The sequence below is a fragment of the Haliotis rufescens genome, unplaced genomic scaffold (assembly GCF_023055435.1).
Source record: "Haliotis rufescens isolate VD_foot unplaced genomic scaffold, xgHalRufe1.0.p SCAF_9, whole genome shotgun sequence".
NCBI classification, from domain to species: Eukaryota; Metazoa; Mollusca; class Gastropoda; order Lepetellida; family Haliotidae; genus Haliotis; species Haliotis rufescens.
This window is the reverse complement of record NW_025964383.1, coordinates 41743712-41765379: the sequence shown is the minus strand read 5'-3', so window position 1 is coordinate 41765379 and position 21668 is coordinate 41743712. Positions and strand designations below refer to the sequence as shown.

General features: G+C 41.6%; 1 protein-coding gene across 1 annotated transcript; it reads right to left on the bottom strand.

The window, feature by feature from the left end:
- Positions 1-306: 306 nt before the first annotated feature.
- On the bottom strand, positions 307-20712 carry LOC124111058 (blastula protease 10-like). The gene is made up of 12 exons (XM_046470603.2): positions 20519-20712; positions 17008-17086; positions 15497-15920; positions 14659-14761; positions 13896-14011; positions 11765-11885; positions 10795-10861; positions 9672-9875; positions 4375-4504; positions 3432-3716; positions 1771-1807; positions 307-454 (listed from the first exon to the last, which is right to left on the bottom strand). The coding sequence occupies exons 2-11, from the start codon at positions 17074-17076 to the stop codon at positions 1782-1784; spliced, it is 1545 nt and encodes a 514-aa protein (XP_046326559.1). The 5' UTR covers positions 17077-17086; positions 20519-20712; the 3' UTR covers positions 307-454; positions 1771-1781.
- Positions 20713-21668: the final 956 nt, after the last annotated feature.

The window sequence follows — 21668 nt, the reverse complement described above, 5'->3', positions numbered from 1 at the left end:
AGTTGAACGTGAAGGACTCTCCTTGACCAACTACTATTGGCCGCAGACAAAGATATCCACACCTGGGCTATAACTTGTGCTAGTCTCAATATGGCTGAAATATTTCCGTTGTGATTTGAAATCGTAACTCACTCACTCACACATCACTAACTCCCATAACATGTATATGGTAGATACTCTTACTATTCATATTCGCATACAACTTTACCACCAGCTGCAGGTCCCTACTCTAGGATGTACTTATTGCAACTGGCTTTTAAAGCCCATAATACAAAAGACACCATGACAGACAACCGTGAAACCAAATAAGACTAAATAAGCATTTTATTCATTATTTCTGTTTTCAGTTTTTGCACATGAATTAATACATTGCACATTATAAACAAAAACCACCAAACACCTCAAGCCGAACTGCAGATTTTGTCCACAAGCTGGTGATACAGGGGCCCACCTCCTGGAAGATAGAAGTGTTGAGTACAAATTTCTAAATTGGTCAATCACACAATGAAACGATGTGTACACCAGGAGGTTATTTTGCGTATGTTGTCACAGTATGGTAGTAAAAAACATTTCAATGAGGCTAATCACCCACGTGTAAATACGTTGCAAGTGATTCTGAGACATTTGATTGGATAACCAAGCCATTCTGTTTGCGTTTATGTTTCCATAAACCGAAAAACTATTAGACCTCGCCTGATAAAGGACTATTGTGTCATGATTGGCTGATAACAGAATGAGCGGGTCTTGTTTTGCATTTTTGCCTTGAACGCGATGTCACTTATTTGGTGCTGTACCCTGCAGTTATTTTTGTGAATCATTAAATAAACAGTCTGTGAAGCTATTATTGTTGACGTATTTTTTTACAATACTTCAGTAATGTGATTCTGTGTTTATAGAGGCATTTATAACTGTTTTTATTATTGTACCATGTCAATTCTTGAAAGTTTTAAACTGGGAACCGGAGTCTCCTTATATGGGTTTTCAAACCATATTTCCTCATCAATTGGTACAAATACGGTGGTATATGTACCGACATTACCATGATTACGATGTATTTTTGTACCATAGAGTAGCTGTTCTTTATAATTTTAGCAATACATTCATCTTCCCAACATGTTATATTGTGGAAACAGAACGGTGTTTTATCGTTCACTCAGGGTATATAATTAGTTAGTATTTCTAAAGCAACTCCTTACCACTGTAACACAGACTGGTAGGGTGAATGAGTGAGGCGGTTTAACTTTTAGGAGAATTTAGTCCTACCATAGAGTTATTTTAAAATCCAAAGGTGGCGCTGAACGAAAATGTTTAATGACACCTACGTTGTGTGGTAGTGACATACACAGTATTATATCACGACCAGCGGATCTAGAAACGGGAACGGCCTGCAACTCTGCATTGGGACAGAACCCGCTTCAGTTTACTGGCCCATCAATAGGAGACGGTGAGAGGTAAAGAGGCGTCAGTATAAAACAACACAGCTAATGAGGTGGGTTTGACAACATTAATGAACGTATAAAAATAGGAACTGTTACTAAACCATGTATATAGTTTTTTTGCCGCCACGCGTATCTTCTAGTTAAGACGTCACGTTGCAATAATTAAGACGTTATTTGATTTGTATTTGACGTTCATCAGCTGATGAAGACAGTGGCTCACGTAAGCAAATTTACTATAAAGCGCATATATATTTATTGTTCAATTTTATTCCACTCATTTATTTTTTGCTGTTTTGTACCTGAGAGTTAGAACTTGCATGTAAATACTTACTTTCGTTATTTTCATTTAAACGGCGGATAGTAGGGACCTGAAATACAAATAAAATAACGCATCAAATATAACTGTCAGCTTACGACCCAAAAGGTCATGTAAACTAACATTTTGAATCAGAATACTCACGGTGCTTACGATTCAATATTACCTATATAGTTAGTATGATCGTATGTATTAGCTTTCCGATATTTGCACAAGTGCATTTCAGCGGTTCTCAATGCTGATTGGGCATGTACATGTAACATGGCAGTGCTTCATTGTTGAGGCACATCCATTGTTCACGAAGTCACAAATTGACTATATAAAGTCAACTGAACAATAAGCTGCCTTCATTCAAGTTTCTCACCAGGGTTGACACTTCATATTTGTTTTGTTCATTTTCTTTCTTAAAATGTCAATAGGTAATATACAGCATAACCCACGCGGAGCTACGGTTGGTTGGTTGGTTGGTTTGTCATCGATCTCAATTGCGTGGATCGATGCTCATGATATTATTCACTGGATTGTCTGGTCCAGACTCGATTATTTACAGACCGCCGTCATAAAGCTGGAATATTGCTGAGTGCGGCGTTAAACAACCAACCAACCAACCAACCAACCAACCAACCACGTTACAGATGCATGGGGATGAGTGAGTAAGTATATTCCTTCAGGAATTGTATGAACATAATCACAGCGGGAGACACCGTAAATTGGCTTCACACATTGTACCCAGGTGGGGCTCCACTAGATGCACGATAACTCACATTATCATACCTCCATGTCAGAATGATGACATCTGATTGGTCCACGTGATCTTGATGAAATACTGAGTAATCCGTCTTGGAGTGTAATATATCTCAGCGGGGGAAATACATCTCTCATACCCCGCCACGAGCAATACAGGCTGTACGTGGATTTATGAGAGGCAGAATAAATCTCTCAAACCCTGCTTCAAAGCAAAAAGCCGCACGCTTTTTCCGAGTCATTGGATGTCACGTGACATAGCACAAGCTAACCTCAGCTCAATCGAACAGCTGTTTTCTATCAATTTTGAATTTGTGTTAACTCTTTTACAATGTCACATTAAAACATGTCGGTAACACAAAAATCATTGCAGCAGGATCACTCGGGGTACATGGAGTTTTATGTGCCCTCGTTAGGTATAAAACACATAAAACTCCGAATGAAAACACATAAAACACGTACCCCGAGTGATCCTGCTACAACTTATAGGTGAGGTGAAATTGGGTTTAACGTGGTGTCCAAGATTATTGCGCTTATATTGCGACGTACATGCTCGTTTGTGTTTGGCTTCTTGTACTAGTCCGGACAGATGCCGATTTATAGTGCTAGCTCACTGAGATACCATGCCGCAGTTTAACATGAATATCCCACTCAGACACAGTATACTGACTCCGAGCCGACCAGTCTTTGTTATAGCCCCTTAGTGCCGAGCGCCAGACAGGGTGACACTAAGTTCCATCTTTTAACGTCTTTTGGTATGACACGGCCGGGGATCGAACCCCGGACCTTCCGCTCCTCGGGCGGACGCTACCACTAGACCACGGAGGCGGTCGCTACTTATCATACACAAGTGGTTGTGGTTATATGTGGCGGATAGAAGATGAAGGTGGGGGGTCCTTTCTGGTAGAAAGGCATTTGGTTATCCAACTTACCATTGAATTGAGAATTGAAATAGGGCGCACTTGGATAATATTGCCCAAATCCGGGGTCGATTGGCGGGTATGGCCTGGGTTCATAAGGCATCATGAATGAGCCACGCCACGGCCTGCTGTTGAATCCAGACATCCTTATTCTGGGAGCCGGTCTAGTGGTTCGAGGTACTGATGTGACTGTCCGCCATCTTCTCTGGGCACATCGCTGCGTGCCTCCAGGGCACACACAGCGACAATACTTGTTGACATATCCTTCTCCACAGCTTGGCTTTCGCCTACAATTGCCTTGAAAAAAATAGAAAATTGCGTCTTATGAAATTTGAAATTGTTATGATGTCGAGATCCAAGAGTATATAACAGGAAATCTGCATTGTAAGAAGAGTTCCCCTTTACTTAATTTATATAACATACATGTCATCAATGGATGCTGCTGAAAGAAAAACGTAACGATGGACACATAAAGCGAGACGCGTCTTTACATATTAATAACTATCAGGAATGTCTAAAAGGGCTCCTTGTTTACCCCAAAGAACAACTTATCAGTTTGTTGTTGTATCATTAATCGATTCTTCAAATCACTTGTTGCATCGTGAAAAGTGATCCTTATTTGTGCATTCGTTGCATACTATTAAAAAAGGCACTACAAGCATGACTGAATAAACAAATTAATACACTTACGCTTGCATGTTTACTTTAAAAAACTATTGTTGCTAAACATGACATTGAAATAATAATTACATAAAAACATATTTTTGTAATTGTGCTTCCTTCCTTATGAGTTGCAAGGTGGCAATCAGTGCCTTTGAAGCGCTTTTTCCGAAAGAATTGCCCCTAAAATAATGATAACATACATACTGTACTTGCTAGAGATGAAATACTTAATGCCTTCTGCTTGCATCACTGCTGGCCCCCCAAACCATGACAACAATCCTGCAATACTTACTGTCACACTTGTACATGGAGTTGACAACCTTAGCATCTTTAAATGACACCTTCGAGCTGGTTCCAATGATGTCTTGGAATGACGGGTTTCTCGTTATCATTGTGGTGGAGACATCATCTTTCGAAAATGCCTGAATTGACAGAAACGCAGTAAACAGAATGTTCCTTTAAATATATTATCACACAATATCTGTTGATGCAGTAGGACACAGTACCATCTGAAGACGCAATAGGACACAGTACCATCTGATGATGCAGGACACAGTACCATCTGAAGACGCAGTATAACACAGTATCATCTGATGATGCAGTAGGACACAGTACCATCTGATGATGCAGTAGGACACAGTATCATCTGATGATGCAGTAGGACACAGTGCCATCTGATGATGCAGTAGGTCACAGTATCATCTGATGATGCAGTAGGTCACAGTACCTCCTGATGATGCAGTCGGACACAGTACCATCTGATGATGCAGAAGAGCACGGTACCATATGATGATGCTTTAGGACACAGTATCATCTGATGATGGAGTAGGGCACAGTACCATCTGATGATGCAGTAGGATACAGTACCATCTGATGATGCAGTAGGATACAGTACCATCTGATGATGCAGTAGGACACAGTACCATCTGATGATACAGTAGGACACAGTACCATCTGATGATGCAGTAGGACACAGTACCATCTGATGATGCAGTAGGACACAGTACCATCTGATGATGCAGTAGGACACAGTACCATCTGATGATGCAGTAGGACACAGTATCATCTGATGATGCGGTAGGACACAGTGCCAACTGATGATGGAGTAGGACACAGTATCATCTGATGATGGAGTAGGACACAGTACCATCTGATGATGCAGTAGGACACAGTACCATCTGATGATGCAGTAGGACACAGTACCATCTGATGATACAGTAGGACACAGTAACATCTGATGATGCAGTAGGACACAGTACCATCTGATGATGCAGTAGGACACAGTACAATCTGATGATACAGTAGGACACAGTACCATCTGATGATGCAGTAGGACACAGTGCCATATGATGATGCCGTAGGACACAGTCCCATCTGATGATGGAGTAGGGCACAGTATCATCTGATGATGCAGTAGGACACAGTATCATCTGATGATGTAGTAGGTCACATTATCATCTGATGATGCAGTAGAACACAGTACCATCTGATGATGCAGTAGGACAAAGCACTATCCGATGATGCAGTAGGTCACAGTACCATCTGATGATGCAGTAGGGCAAAGCACTATCCGATGATGCAGTAGGTCACAGTACCATCTGATGATGCAGTAGGACAAAGCACTATCCGATGATGCAGTAGGACAAAGCACTATCCGATGATGCAGTAGGTCACAGTACCATCTGATGATGCAGTAGGACACAGTACTATCCGATGATGCAGTAGGGCAAAGTATCATCTGATGATGCAGTAGCACATCGTATCATCTGATGATGCAGTAGAGCACTGTACCATCTGATGATGCAGTAGGACACAGTACCATCTGATGATGCAGTAGGACACAGCACTATCCGATGATGCAGTAGGTCACGGTACCATTTGATGATGCAGTAGGACACAGAACTATCCGATGATGCAGTAGGTCACAGTACCATCTGATGATGCAGTAGGACATAGTACCATCTGATGATGTAATAGGACACAGTATCATCTGATGATGCAGTAGAGCACAGTACCATCTGATGATGCAGTATGACACATTATCATCTGAGAAAGCTATAATACCCAGTACTAGGATACAGTGTCATCTGATGATGCAGTAGAGCACAGTACCATCTGATGATGCAGTAGGACACATTATCATCTGAGAAAGCTATCATACCCAGTACTAGGATACAGTGTCATCTGATGATGCAGTAGAGCAAAGTACCATCTGACGATCCAGTGGCATACAGTTTCATCTGATGATGCAGTAGAGCGCTGTACCATCTGATGATCCAGTAGAGAAAAATACTATCTGATGATGCAGTAGGTCACAGTATCATCTGATGATGCAGTAGGTCACAGTACCATCTGATGATGCAGTAGGACACAGAACTTTCCGATGATGCAGTAGGTCACAGTATCATTTGATGATGCAGTAGGACACAGTACTATCCGATGATGCAGAAGGGCAAAGTATCATCTGATGATGCAGTAGGACACAGTATCATCTGATGATGTAGTAGGTCACATTATCATCTGATGATGCAGTAGAACACAGTACCATCTGATGATGCGGTAGGACAAAGCACTATCCGATGATGCAATAGGTCACAGTACCATCTGATGATGCAGTAGGACAAAGCACTATCCGATGATGCAGTAGGTCACAGTAACATCTGATGATGCAGTAGGACAAAGCACTATCCGATGATGCAGTAGGTCACAGTACCATCTGATGATGCAGTAGGACACAGTACTATCCGATGATGTAGTAGGTCACATTATCATCTGATGATGCAGTAGAACACAGTACCATCTGATGATGCAGTAGGACAAAGCACTATCCGATGATGCAATAGGTCACAGTACCATCTGATGATGCAGTAGGACAAAGCACTACCCGATGATGCAGTAGGACAAAGCACTATCCGATGATGCAGTAGGGCAAAGTATCATCTGATGATGCAGTAGAACATCGTATCATCTGATGCTGCAGTAGAGCACTGTACCATCTGATAATGCAGTAGGACACAGTACCATCTGATGATGCAGTAGGACACAGCACTATCCGATGATGCAGTAGGTCACGGTACCATTTGATGATGCAGTAGGACACATTATCATCTGAGAAAGCTATAATACCCAGTACTAGGATACAGTGTCATCTGATGATGCAGTAGAGCACAGTACCATCTGATGATGCAGTAGGACACATTATCATCTGAGAAAGCTATAATACCCAGTACTAGGATACAGTGTCATATGATGATGCAGTAGAGCAAAGTGCCATCTGATGATCCAGTGGCATACAGTTTCATCTGATGATGCAGTAGAGCTCTGTACCATCTGATGATCCAGTAGAGAAAAATACTATCTGATGATGCAGTAGGTCACAGTATCATCTGATGATGCAGTAGGTCACAGTACCATCTGATGATGCAGTAGGACACAGAACTTTCCGATGATGCAGTAGGTCACAGTATCATTTGATGATGCAGTAGGACACAGTACTATCCGATGATGCAGTAGGACACAGTACCATCTGATGATGCAGTAGGACACAGTACCATCTGATGATGCAGTAGTACACAGTATCATCTGATGATGGAGTAGGGCACAGTACCATCTGATGATGCAGTAGGACACAGTACCATCTGATGATGGAGTAGGGCACAGTACCATCTGATGATGCAGTAGTACACAGTATCATCTGATTATGCAGTAGGGCACAGTACCATCTAATGATCCAGTAGGACACAGTACCATCTGATGATGCAGTAGGACACAGTACCATCTGATGATTGAGTAGGGCACAGTATCATCTGATGATGCAGTAGTACACAGTATCATCTGATGATGGAGTAGGGCACAGTACCATCTGATGATGCAGTAGGACACAGTACCATCTGATGATGGAGTGGGGCACAGTATCATCTGATGATGCAGTATTACACAGTATCATCTGATGATGCAGTAGGGCACAGTACCATCTAATGATCCAGTAGGACACAGTACCATCTGATGATGCAGTAGGACACAGTACCATCTGATGATTGAGTAGGGCACAGTATCATCTGATGATGCAGTAGTACACAGTATAATCTGATGATGCAGTAGGGCACAGTACCATCTGATGATGCAGTACGACACAGTATCATCTGATGATGCAGTAGGACACAGTACCATCTGATGATGCCGTAGGACACAGTACCATCTGATGATGCAGTAGGACACAGTACCATCTGATGATGCAGTAGGACACAGTACCATCTGATGATGGAGTAGGGCACAGTATCATCTGATGATGCAGTAGGACACAGTACCATCTGATGATGCAGTGGGACACAGTACCATCTGATGATGGAGTAGGGCACAGTACCAACACCATCATGATGGCTAGTAAAAACTAAGTAAACTCCAGCTACGTCAGTGAACCGATCATTATGACGGATAATTTGTCCTTGAAAGTACTTGAAACATAACGCATATTCACTGGATGTCCTCTGCTGTATACTGGATTCCATAACACCAATCCTCTTGGCAGAGACAAATCTTGAATCTGACAGGTAAATAATCATCTTTCTCTGACAAAACATCGAAACAGTGGAGCAGACTTGAGGTCAGATGACAACATGTATTCTCGATTTTCAGCAGCAGGTTTATGCGGCCAATGTATTTATAAATGAAAAATGCCATTACAGTTTTCATCAAGAACTTCAGAATGAAACGCGGCACAGGAAGCGAATTTACCACACAAAACAAGAAATAATGTAAACTATGGGGTTGACCGATGTGTTGGGACGATCAGGAAGTAAATTAGTCATACGGCGGTAGTGTTGCCACAGACAAAGTGGGAACTGAACTGCTGGGCAAGGAAAAGTCAAGTGATATGTTTGATCATGGTTGCGTTTTAAACCATAAGTTTGCAGTGTTTCGGCAACTGTATTAGCCTACTAGTAATCCAGGATTTGCTGAACCAACATACAAAACGAGTTTGAGACAAGTTTGCGGTGCACAGAATTTAGGCAAACATATTTGGTTTGTTACAGGTCGAGCGAGTACGCATGTTATGCACGTGCATGTAATGACGATGACATTGACTGCGCTCCTGTGGACACACGTGTTGCTCATAAGACTATTAAGAGGTCGGTGTGACAAACCGATACCAGAATTCTCTTATAGAAGTTAATAATAAACAAATAAACATGTCAGTGCTAGGTAGGCATGGCCAAATCATACAATCTCAGGGTCGAGAATTGGCTTGTAATGGCATAAATTACATAAACTCTCAAGCAGGGTCAAAACCTGCGGTGCCGGTCTGGTGCCCACATCAACAGATACCGTTATGTGCTTTTGAACTATCCACTATACCCCGTTGTTCGCCGAGACAGGACAGGCACATATCCATCGTACTACTTGTCGCGGACCACCCGCTACCCCTTTCTTGACAATGGTACGCGCCAGTGGAGTTAATTGTCCACAATTCAATTTATCCTGGCTTACCAGTAACGTTTTGATAACGTTTCTGATGATTTGCTCGAAAATTTTCAAAAGTATAATTTCTATTGCCCAGCAGATTAACCAGAGAAGATCAAGGTCACTCACAGTTCTCCCGTAATGCATGATGGAGTTGTAGTCATAGTCAACCCCAAACAGGTTGATGCGGCTGCTGTCAAACTTCCGGTAGTTCTTCATGCGCCCGACGCCCACGTTTTCGGCCGCAACGATGATGTAATCATCCCTGTCTGGACGCTGGTGCTCGTGGATGAGGCCGATCACGTGACCTAGCTCGTGGGTCATCACGTGTTTCTGAAAACATAAAGAAGCACCCGTATTATCGCATCTGTTTCATTGACTAGAGACCTTTCGTTTTCAGGCGGTGGTATAGCCTTGTGTTTAAAGCGTTCACTCGTACCGCCGAAGACACGGATTCGATTATCAACATGGGCGCAATGTGTGATGACCATTTCTGGTGTCCCCCGCCGTGAAACTACTGAAGTCTTGCTAATAGCGGCGTAAAAACATACTCACTCACTCATTTCGACTTCACTCGGCTTATTCCGCTGGCTACATTGAATAAAACTATCAATTCATGTTTGACTGGCGTTTAAATGGGAGTATTTTTGTCCGTTTTATCTTCTTCTTTTATCTGTGATGCATAAACATATTAAATGTAAAAAGAGTCAATATATGTTTATTACCCCCGTTCTTTACCACTAAGAATACCCATACCCACATTAACGGAGGTCCCAAGACGAGATTGTAAACAGTTACACCACAAAATGATTCTAACTAAAATCTAGTCTCCATGTGATTTGAGATGAAATGGGGTTTAATGTCGCGTTCACGACGTGCGTGCGTGCCTGCACGTGGAGTGGTGTGGTGTGGTGTGTGTGTGAGTGTGAGACTGCTTGTATTAGGCTGGACTGATGTCGGTTTCCATGCTGCAGTTTAACCTGCAAACCAATCTTTAATGCCGATCGCCAGGCCTGATAAAAGCGAGTAGCATCCTTTAACGTTAGGTATGACGTGGCCTTCAGCTCTCCAGGCAGGTGCACTGCCCACTAGACAAGGGCGGCGGTCCTAGTCCTTACCCCTAGTCGTCTTGGACCCAGGTTCTTACGTAGAGTTGCGTCCCCAAGAAATGTATTATTTCATTTGTGAAGTAAATATGGTGCTTTATGATATAGACAACGCCATGCTTCAAGGAACCCCTGCTATCTCTTACCACGCGACAGCCTGCCTCCAGGTTCAGATTCTGCTGACCTCCAATTCGACCAACAAAAGAGTTGCATCTGCAGGAGAAACACCATTTTAATTACCCTAAATACACAATGCCTTTTACGAAAGTGGTCAAATATAACAAATGTTAGATTTGGAGTACACTTTCTTAGTAAAGTACAAATTATTCTTCTGCGGAAGCCCCTGTGGTAGGGTACGTAAGATCGCTGATTGCTCGACGCGAAGGTTTCTCACTCTGAGAGTGTGGGTTTGACCCAACCGCCCAAACAGTACTAATAAAAAAGCGTAATTCCACATATAACATCTGTTACATTTAGTACCGTATAAAACACAACATAAGGCGCCGTTGCAGCCACGAAATGGCCAAACAACACCACTGACACAACATATGTTAGTGTCATGGACACTGTTTCATGTAAAGATTTCTAAACAAGGCCGAAGTAGAAAGTAGAAATAATAACAATAATGATAATTATTATCCCAAACTGGCTCCCACGGGAGATTTCGCTCCGGTGAGATCAAGCGATATCTATATTGTGGATATCACTGCAATGAAATTGCATCAATATGCTTTGCAGACCATTGTGACGTCACTGCTACTTGACGTCACAATAAAATGACATCACTGATGGCTCTGCTACTGAAGCTGTTAGAAGTACTTTTTACACTTACTAAACTAAACTTATTACTGTCAACAAACTGAAAAAGCTGGCAGAATGATGTTGGATGATAAATAAAATCTCACCCGAGTGTCTTTTGATAGCAAATATATCAACCCTCGGCAAGCCTAGGAGTTTTTTCACTGTTATCAACTCGTGCTGCTATATTTGATATCAAAAGACACTCGGGTGAGATTCTCCATTTATCACGACAATACTATGGCAATGATGATGATGATAATGATGACGACGACGACGACGACGACGATGATGATGATGATGACGATGATGACTTACCCCTTGCCGTTCTGGATACGGAGAACATCTTTGTCAGTAGGACGGGCACGTATAAACTGGACGCATGTGTCTTCCATCCATGCCTGGAGGGAAGCATCCAAGAGGCGACTCTCTGCTTGGCCTGTACAAGGGGCAGTAACAAGAATGAAAATATTGTGTTGTCTAAAAGAATGAGATGAGTTTAAAGTTGCATGGAAAATCATTTCGTTTCCACCCTGACATTTCAGTTTATGTGGGGAGAATGACCAGTGTAACGCCGACTGGCTAAAACTAATAATAATAAGCTAAGCACATATCTCCAAGTGTCTGCATATGTATGTAACGGGGATCCAACTAATTTACCTGATTAGACAATGTAATATACTCTAAGAGTTGTTTCCCTTAGTCCGCGGGCACCTCACCTTTTATGGAAATAGTCAAATCTGATATATGGAACGATACCTGTGGTCGTTAGTGAGTGAGTGAGTGAGTGAGTATGGTTTTACGCCGCTTTTAGCAATATTCCAGCAATAGCACGGCGGGGGACACCACAAATGGGCTTCACACATTGTACCCATGTCGGGAATCGAACCCGGGTCTTCGGCGTGACGAGCCAACGCTTTAACCACTAGGCTACCCGACCGCCCCTGGTCGTTTGTATTAAGGCGGTATAATGTATATGTAGGGGCAGGAAGTTCATGATCAACACGATAACATTGAATGGCACAGCCCGAAGTGATCGCTGGGCATGTTAGCATCATATCATAACTGTGCCGCGATTTCTTATCTACCAGTTGTCCTACATGCTCGTCCGTTTAGACAAATAACTGCTGCTTCTTTCCTATGAAATGACTAAGAGTCACATGTGATTGATCAAATTACCTGGCTGTGAATGAAATACCCTAACCGTTCCACATTTTGTCGCAAGGGGAGATTTCAAAAGTGCTACGAGTTGACGCCATATTGTAATCAAATTGTGTCGAAGTCGGTTTTAAATGCAATACTTCTGTTTCTGTCGATTGTACACGCGATACAAACAGAATACAACTACTGAAAACATCAACATGACTTCTAAATAATGGGCGGTCGGGTAGCCTAGTGGTTAAAGCATTCACTCGTCACGCCGAAGACCCGGGTTCGATTCCCGACATGGGTACAATGTGTGAAGCCCATTTCTGGTGTCCCCCGCCGTGATATTGCTGGAATATTGCTAAAAGCGGTGTAACATCAAACGCACTCACTCACTCTAAATAATGACAGCAATTCCTTTTTGCATTTGCGTTATCTGCTCATGAATACGCTGTGCGGTAGAATTCAGTTCAATTTGATTTTCCTTTCATTGAAGCTGATAAGAGCGCTATAAATGATTGTTTGCTGAAATAGGATTTTCCGTGTCTCTAATTAAACAGGTAACATTCTGCGACTGTACAAAATTACTAATTATGTAGGTAGATATTATCAAATACACATAGTAATTCTTCACAGCAAATGCAATATAAATGAATATTATTGTAACACGACAGGTTCGTATTTCCAACATTCTGCAATGGATATTGGATAAGTCTAATTAATTTTAGATTTACAATTAGTGATGTAGATTTTTCTCTCGATTTTCGTATGACGATCTATCTAATCTATATGATAATCTATGAGTATCTATGTCTTTACTATTATTTGATACTTCATCTGTGGTGTGAGCACTAAAACGCTTAGGTCTTTTCCCCGTTCAATGACGTTACTAAGTGCAATCAGTGGGTTATCACTACAAAACCGGCATTATTATGTAGAAATATGTAAATATATATATACTCTTAAAAAATGTAGACATTGCAAAAATTAATTTTCAGGATTTTTCGATGCATATTAATGCATATCAGTAAATGCTAACGTTGAAAGATATTATGGTAGCCGCGATTCTGTCTTTCTTGGCAGCAGTTTAAGGTGAGGTGAGGTGAAATTGAGTTTAACGTCGCGTCCAAGATTATTGCACTTATATAGCGACGTGCATGGGTCAGGGTAACAACAAGTACCATCTTTTAACGTCTTTTGGTATGACGCGGCCGGGGATCGAACCCCGGACCTTCCGCTCTCCGGGCGGACGCTCTACCACAAGACCACGGAGGCGGTCCAGCAGTTTAAGAGAAGTACTTACTGAATGAACCATCGACGGTGAAAGGGATCACTCCGTTCGGCCAGTAGGTGAAGTGTGATCTCAGGGCTTTCCTCTTCACTCGTCTACCACGTCCATTGTTTTCACGGGGAACTATCCTGCAGACAGGGGCAGATATATAAGATATTTCTTTCTAACTAACTTGGTTTCGGATCAGAAGTAAATAAAACGATTTTTTTTATAAGCACCTATGTTGTTAATATAGTAAATTAAAAACAAACTTACTGGAGTCGCCCGTCTTCCAGGCCCGTAAAGAAATAATCAAAAAGAAAACACGTGTGAAATACCTGTTAAGATTGCGGAGTGGTTCCGGGGCCAGTTTCTGTATATGTATTGTAAAACTGGTGCCTTTTTACCCACTGACAATATTTTTAAATGGATGTTTTAAAAATAGTTTTGGCAATTTGTATATATATTTACTCGACCACACACCCTAAGGACCCGTGCATCTAGTGTTAGGTGTAAGCTGTACTCGACAAAAGGACCCACGCTTGTACTTATATGTTTTTCTCTCTCTGTGTAAGTACGTCTTCCACATGACGTTTTCCACAGGGCAAACACATTTAACATTATCATCTTAATTATGACAGCTGTGCATAACGAAACGGCAGGTCTTCTAGAATTATTTTTTTTTTTCAAAATATTCCCAGCCTCAAAGAATATCTCATTGGATGTCCTAAGAATCAAGGGCCCTTCGTTCACATACAATCAGGATGTGCACACACACCGCTATGGAAACCCTTACCTTCGGTTCTCGTAGTAGTGCATGTATTGGGCATACGTCATTCTCATATCAAGTTCCATTAGGATGTCACCGGAGTCGGAGGCGTAGTGTAGCTGGTGTGGAGCTGAGGAGGAGACAGTGTACAGTTACCATAGCAACCAAAACTCAATACAGTAGGAGTTTAAAGTAAAAAAATGCATTTAATATGCACACATCATGTTTTGAGTCAGTACTATTTCATTATTTTGAACAGGATTGCAGTTTGCTTGAAATCTCTGTGTGCTTTAATAAGTCAATACAATTCATCTGTTTACGGTAACTATACGATGAGCCCCAATATCCGTTGTGGGGTCCCTCCCATACTTATCAATTATTCTATTGTACATGCAAGAATAAAGCGTCGGTAGGCAATTCTCTATTTGGTAAATATGTGATAATAGGGCGTCTATGTCAAAAAGAACACACACAGTACGATAGTTTTGGTGTTTTTTTTGTTTAACGCTCCACTCATATACGTTATTCCAGCAACATGACGCCTCTTACGACAAGCATAGTCGCTTTTGCGGCTAGCATGTGTTGCGGAAGACATATTCTAAGCCGGATCTTCACGGTCCCACACGGTACGAAGCAACTGTGAACCTATGAATGGTATTTAATAAAATATTTCATCATGTGCCTCTTTCAGAAAGGGAAACGACTGGTGATTGTTTATTCATTACAATATTCCCAAGCTCGATGTCAATAAAACAGTTTTAAATAAAATTTTCTTTATTATTAACATTTCTGTGTTTTAAGTACTTTTGATCTGCAAAAAAAAGAAATACAATTAAAAAAACGCCTCCATCGCTGTACCACGTACTTCTGCTGTTGCTCTTGATGATCTGGTCCACCGACAATTCTGGCCTGGGACTGTTGAATACCTTGGGAGACTCTGAAACTACAGGGTTGTGGGGGTAAACATTCTGATACTCGGCGTCCGTCATGCCTGGACTTATCTCCCCTAGACGTACACCCGCGGGCATGTTCTGCAAGAGTGCATTGGTCTCGATGATCCTGTCTTGGGCCTGGCCTCCCGGTATAGGGGCAGAGAGGCTGATACCTTCTGACCCGGGCGTCATCATCACGTTACCATCTCTTTGGACGTAGTAGGCGGGTTCTCGGGGTGTGGAAGCCGGAATGACAACTGAGATTGAACTGTTTGCTTTGTCGAATTTCACACCTTGCGGAGATATTTCAAGTGTGCCGATTGAAGTTGGAACTGTCAGTGTATCGTGGTTTTGTAACTGAAAATGGAACTTGGTATTGAGAGTTGCATAAGGAAGAAATCATTAGGTGGAGATATTGGATGTAGTCTTACAAATTTACGCAAAGTTGTAGACGATCAGAATGTATGGGTGAGTGAGTGAGTGAGTTATGGTTTATAGTCACATCGGCAATATTTCAGCCATATCGTGACTAAATCAAGTTATATAGTCATGAAACACAAAACTTAACTATAAAACCTGTCGACAAAGGACAGTACAATAACTAGAGTATCACAGATTTTAGTTAAAACTAGTTTGAGAGTATATAAAAGAACAATGGTACAATTCAACAACACAATATAAAAACGGGTTATAGATCGCCAGTCAGAATGTGTGGATGAGTGAGTGTGTGAGTATGGTTTTACGCCGTTTTTAGCAATATTCCAGCAATATTACGACAGGGGACACCAGAAATAGGCTTCACATGTTGGATATCGAACCCGGGTCTTTGGCGTGGCGAGCGAACGCTTTAACCACTAGGCTACTCGCCCGCTCCTCACGATGTATGGAGATTAAAATAAATAAGACCATGTGGCTACTTCGCATGAACTTTCGCATGTACAATACAGAAATACAGAGATCTTTCATTTAATAAAGTGACCACTACATTTCTCTTACTTCTTTTGATGTACATGTTCATGTGATGCGATATATCAAACAATGTTGTAAGGGACCGTCCATTTAATCTTCAGAAGTGTGTGAGTTGGATTTAACGTCGCTTTTAATAGTATTCCAGTTATATCGTGGTGTGTCAGCTTAATGAGGGAGGAAGGCCCGAAGTGATGCAGGTCTCAGACGTTTACCACTTCGGTGAAACCCACGAGCACGGGTGTGGTGCTGACAAACCTAGAAACATAATCAGGGCGAACCGGGAGTCGAACCCACAATCATAATTTGCTGGCGTGCCCAAGGGACGCAAATCTGCACAGCGAATCGCGGCGCTTTAGACGACTGGGCAACCCCCCCACGCTTAAGATAGTGATATTGATCATACAGGCTATTATCGTTTAAGCATCATTGCGTTTAGATAATGTACACAAAAGATTAAAATGCTGATCTTTCTCACCATCGCAGACACCAAGGCTCCCAGGCAACACAGCTGGAGCACCAAATGAGAACATCGTGTAAAAACCATACCGGCGCACCTGGGGCAGACAAAGTAATAACTGTCACGACAATGATCGAAATGTAATATTACTTCTTATCCATGAATACATTATTTGAGACATTTATAGAATATGCTGGTGTGTGTGTGGGGGGTGGGGGGGGGTGGGGGGTGGGGGGGGGGGGTGGGGGGGGGGGGGGGGGGTGAAACGTCCTTTACCCTAAGGCAATTCCAACACGATCACACTGGCACCTTGAGGATTACTTGAAGGGGATGGTCACCTCCAGTTTACCTATGTAATCCTTCGTGTCCTTTGTTTCCGTGTATGATGTCTCTAAGTGCTTGTGTTCATACGTTTATCCAGTGAGATAATTACAACTGATAGTAAACTCTGAACGACTTAAAGAGGAAGCTGGTGTTTCAGCGAAAAAATCCCGTGAAGATCCTTGTTAGAATAGGTCTTCAGCGACCTGTGCTTATCGTAAGAGGCGACTAACAGGAACTGGTGGTCAGACTCGTTGACTTGGTTGATGCATGTCAGTGTATCCCATTTGTGAAGATCCATGGTGTCAATCACTGACTTGTCTGGTCAAGATTTCATGTCCCTGTGAACATCCGGGCTAGAATAGGTCTTCAGCAATCCATGCTTGCCGTAAAAGGCGACTATGGTTGTCGTAAGAGGCGACTAACGGGATCGGGTGGTCAGGTTCGCTGCCTTGGTTGATGCATGTCATCGTATCCCAATTGCGTGTATCAATGTTCATGACATCAATCACTGGATTGTCTGGTCAAGACTCGATTATTCACAGACCGCCGTCATATAGCTGGAATATTGCTGAGTGCGGCGTAATACAACATGAAAACAAACAAAACTTTATAGAGTGCCGTCATATAGAAAGAACAATGCTGAGTTAAATAACAATCAAACACATGTGACCTCAGACGACTGGAACCCCAGAGCCCCCAACTATGCTTTAAACATTAAACCAAAGCGGATAATCAAACACAGGTTTTCGCCGTGGTGCTCAACGCTTTCATCACTCGGCAAACAACCTTAGTTGATGAACGTTACGCACGGCTACTGTTTACATATACGCTTTGTTGTGTTTCCGTCTGCACATTCTGGGTCAAAAACATCACAGCAGTAGCCGTAGTATCAGCAGCCGGTAATTGTAGTATCAACAGTTATCCTCCTCGTACGAGCACAGTTAGCATAAGTCTATCTGGACACTATATGCATGTATTTATTATATACTTCAGTGTGAAAGACCGGGTTTTCTGACGTCGAGAAAAGTGAACTGTTCATTGCAGTGAACACAACACTTGACATTCCACTGCAACACCTTGACGGATACATTGTCTTACAAGAGTTACCTCCCCGCAATTGACCTCCCCTTTTATCCCAAATGTCCAGCCCGTACACGAAATGTTGACTTCCCTTTAACACTGACAAGGCGAAATAATGACAGATTGTCAATTATGCTATTCATATCGCTTCTTGCAGTTGTTATGATCTAGAAAATGTTTCGCTTTAAACTACATATTGGCCATTTCACAAGTCAATGGAGTCTGTATTGTTACTTGACCAGCGTATTCTTTCCCCTACAACAACAGTCCCACAGATTTCAAAAATTTGTTTTGTTGAAGTTGATTTTGTGTATTATCATATCCAAATGTATGATAAAGAAGTTGTTTTACCTCTAATATTTTTTGTTCCTTTTGTTGATATTATGTTAAGGTTTTGCAAACACAGAACTATGTTTTTTTGTCGCAAGGGTGGTGAAACGTCCTGTGTCAAGGACGGAGAATTCACGTTTCAATGTTTTACATTGTAATCAAATAATTAAATTTTCCGGAAAACAACTAAAATGCAAAGTATGTAATGAAATAGGACAGTCAATGTGTCGAGGGAAATATCATGTTCCTCTCATCAGGCGTTGAGGGAAAGGAGATATGTTCACGAGTGGCGTTGTGAGACATGGAATATCATCTGGGTATCGTGGCACAGACAACGGTCTTAAGCCCATGCCTATGTTACAGAGCTACACAGTTAGGTTCATTTTATTTACAGCTATACCTGATGTGTCATATAATTATCCTCCGTCCAAAAGAAGACTGATCTGCTATACCTGACCGTAGGCTCTGTCACAGATAGACAAAGAATCCACCTTATATATAAATATTGACAGCTATGATAAGAAACATGGGTTACACGACGACCGTCCAGCTAAACGACTGTCAAACATATGTCCATTGTCTGCAGTTACGTTTTACTGTCAGCAGTAATCACAACAATCATCATTTATAGTATAGTATATTTTAATACAGGGTTAGTTTTTAAGCTTTAATGCTTAACATCGATAGATGATGTAATTGTTAGGGTAATACGGACCTGTCGGCTGTCCTAGTTTGGTAGTCACGTATAATAAGCCTTTCACATTAATCATTCCTTGTCATTTACTTTGTGTGAGCGAGACGTGAAGGCGTACTTGAACTAAATGTGTCTACACTTTCTCTGTATGGTAATATTGGTACCCAGACTATAATGGTTATTACAATGTTAAACCATGTGGGTTTTTATCAAGTTATATTGATACAACTGAAATGAATATTATAATTGCGTTACTTGACTGGTTAAGATAGCTAGGTCTTACCAACGAAAGGGTCTTAACGGCAAATATTTGTGAGCATCATTCTTTAACATTGTCAGTAAGCAAGTTAAAGTTACCGTCGTGTTGCACAAATAACGACCTTTACCATCATACAAAGTAGACACAATTTATGGATAACAACTTCTTTATTTTTCTTCAAATCTTTTTTACACTACCGTGATCCCACGGACAGACAATCGTACTGAATATAAATAATACCAGAGAATCTATTTCAATCATTCGTGACAACTTGACTCTTTCTGTAACCTTCACGTAGAGACGTTCCTGAAACGATTTGGTTTACACACATACGTCTGACTAGTTCGCGTAAGGTTGGTTGGTTGGTTTGTTGTTTAACGCCGCACTCAGCAATGTTCCAGCTATATGACGGCGGTCTGTAAATAATCGAGTCTGGACCAGACAATCCAGTGATTGATATCATGAGCATCGATCCACGCAATTGGGATCGATGACATGCATCAACCAAGCCAGCGAGCCTGACCACCCGATCCCGTTAGTCGCCTTTTACGACAAGCATGGGTTGCTGAAGACCTATTCTACCCCGGAATCTTCACGGGTCTAGTTCGCGTAAGGGAGGATGGAGATGAAACGTCAGTATACGATGACGTACATAATACGGCTGGTAATAACAACATGGACCAAGGATCCAAACATTAAAATGAATATGAAAATACCCGACAAGCAAAGATGATCGACATTCGTTTCTTGCTTGTCTTAATCATCGGTATTTGAGGTTGTTTCAAAGTAAATGTGTTAATCAACAAATAAGGTATAACAGTAAGACAATAGAACGTGCTTACCTAAACGCCACAGATCTTCAGAGACCTTGCTACTCTCTTCAAAAAGGCCCACAGTTCGAACCAACAGTGACTTATACCCCTGAACGTTCAACATCCAGGAAACTAGGACGCGATAACGGGAGAAGTGAAAGAGGCGTCTTATTTATGTAATGATAGATTGACTGACGTCTTATGCTAGGTGACAGGCAGATTGACATAGGCAATAAATATCAGCCGCTTCTAAACACTAGTCATTAGAGAGAAAGGATCTGATTGATCTGCTGCAATGGATAACACTGGCTAGGTTAGATACTTTGATCGCTACCATGACGCCGTGCATTAGTTATAAAGCGTCCTCACAAAATACTCTTGGTATTCAACTTGTCCGTAGGGGTGTTGCTAATATTGATGATGTCTTTTGTAGACACTGTCATATCATTGAGGATGAACGCCATGTTGTATACAAGTGTCCTCTTTATGCAAGTCGGCGGGATATGTTTAACTCTAAGACAGTTATTTTATTTTTGATAAACTCAATTATCCAACAATAATACATTTTGCAAAATGCTTAATGTACGTGTTCTCAACAAAAGAATTGGGTCACTCTTTGATAAATAAATGTATATCATGAAATGTATTTTGTACAATGGGTCATTTGGCCTTTATATAAATAAATCTGTCTGTCTGAATATATCGATACATGTGAACATAATGAGTCAATGCTAGAGAATAACCCGTCTCGATATCCGCCGAAACAGATTGGATAGTGCACTTCTGACATTCGTGATACATTTGATCTAGAAATATTTAAGCTGCGACACATGTTTTACTAGTACAACCAGTCGTGTTTTAACAATTACGTCACGTATCTCCAGATTGCGTAAACATCAAAACAACGCATACCATCGACGTTCTTTTATCTACCTTTGTACACAGTAGACTTAAATCAGACTTAACATATTGTTTTCGTTCGGTTAATGCGCTTTCCTGTCACTGCATAAACCTGTCCGTCACTCCATTGTCTGGTAGTGTCTCGATTGTTCACAGGCCACGTCGTATGGCAGTAGTATTGCTGTTCGGCGTGAGACAACCAACAAACACTAACCCTTTTACGCAACTTATGTTATTGGTGGGAGCTATAAGTAAATGGGGGGCACGGGTGGCCCAGTCG

Coding starts and splice junctions, on each gene's coding strand:
- LOC124111058 (XM_046470603.2), bottom strand. CDS start 17,076: ATGGTTTTTACACGATGTTCTCATTTGGTGCTCCAGCTGTGTTGCCTG. Junction 4,505..9,671: donor TCATGCATTACGGGAGAACT/GTGAGTGACCTT, acceptor CTGTCAATTCAG/GCATTTTCGAAAGATGATGT. Junction 1,808..3,431: donor TTTCAATTCTCAATTCAATG/GTAAGTTGGATA, acceptor TTTGTATTTCAG/GTCCCTACTATCCGCCGTTT.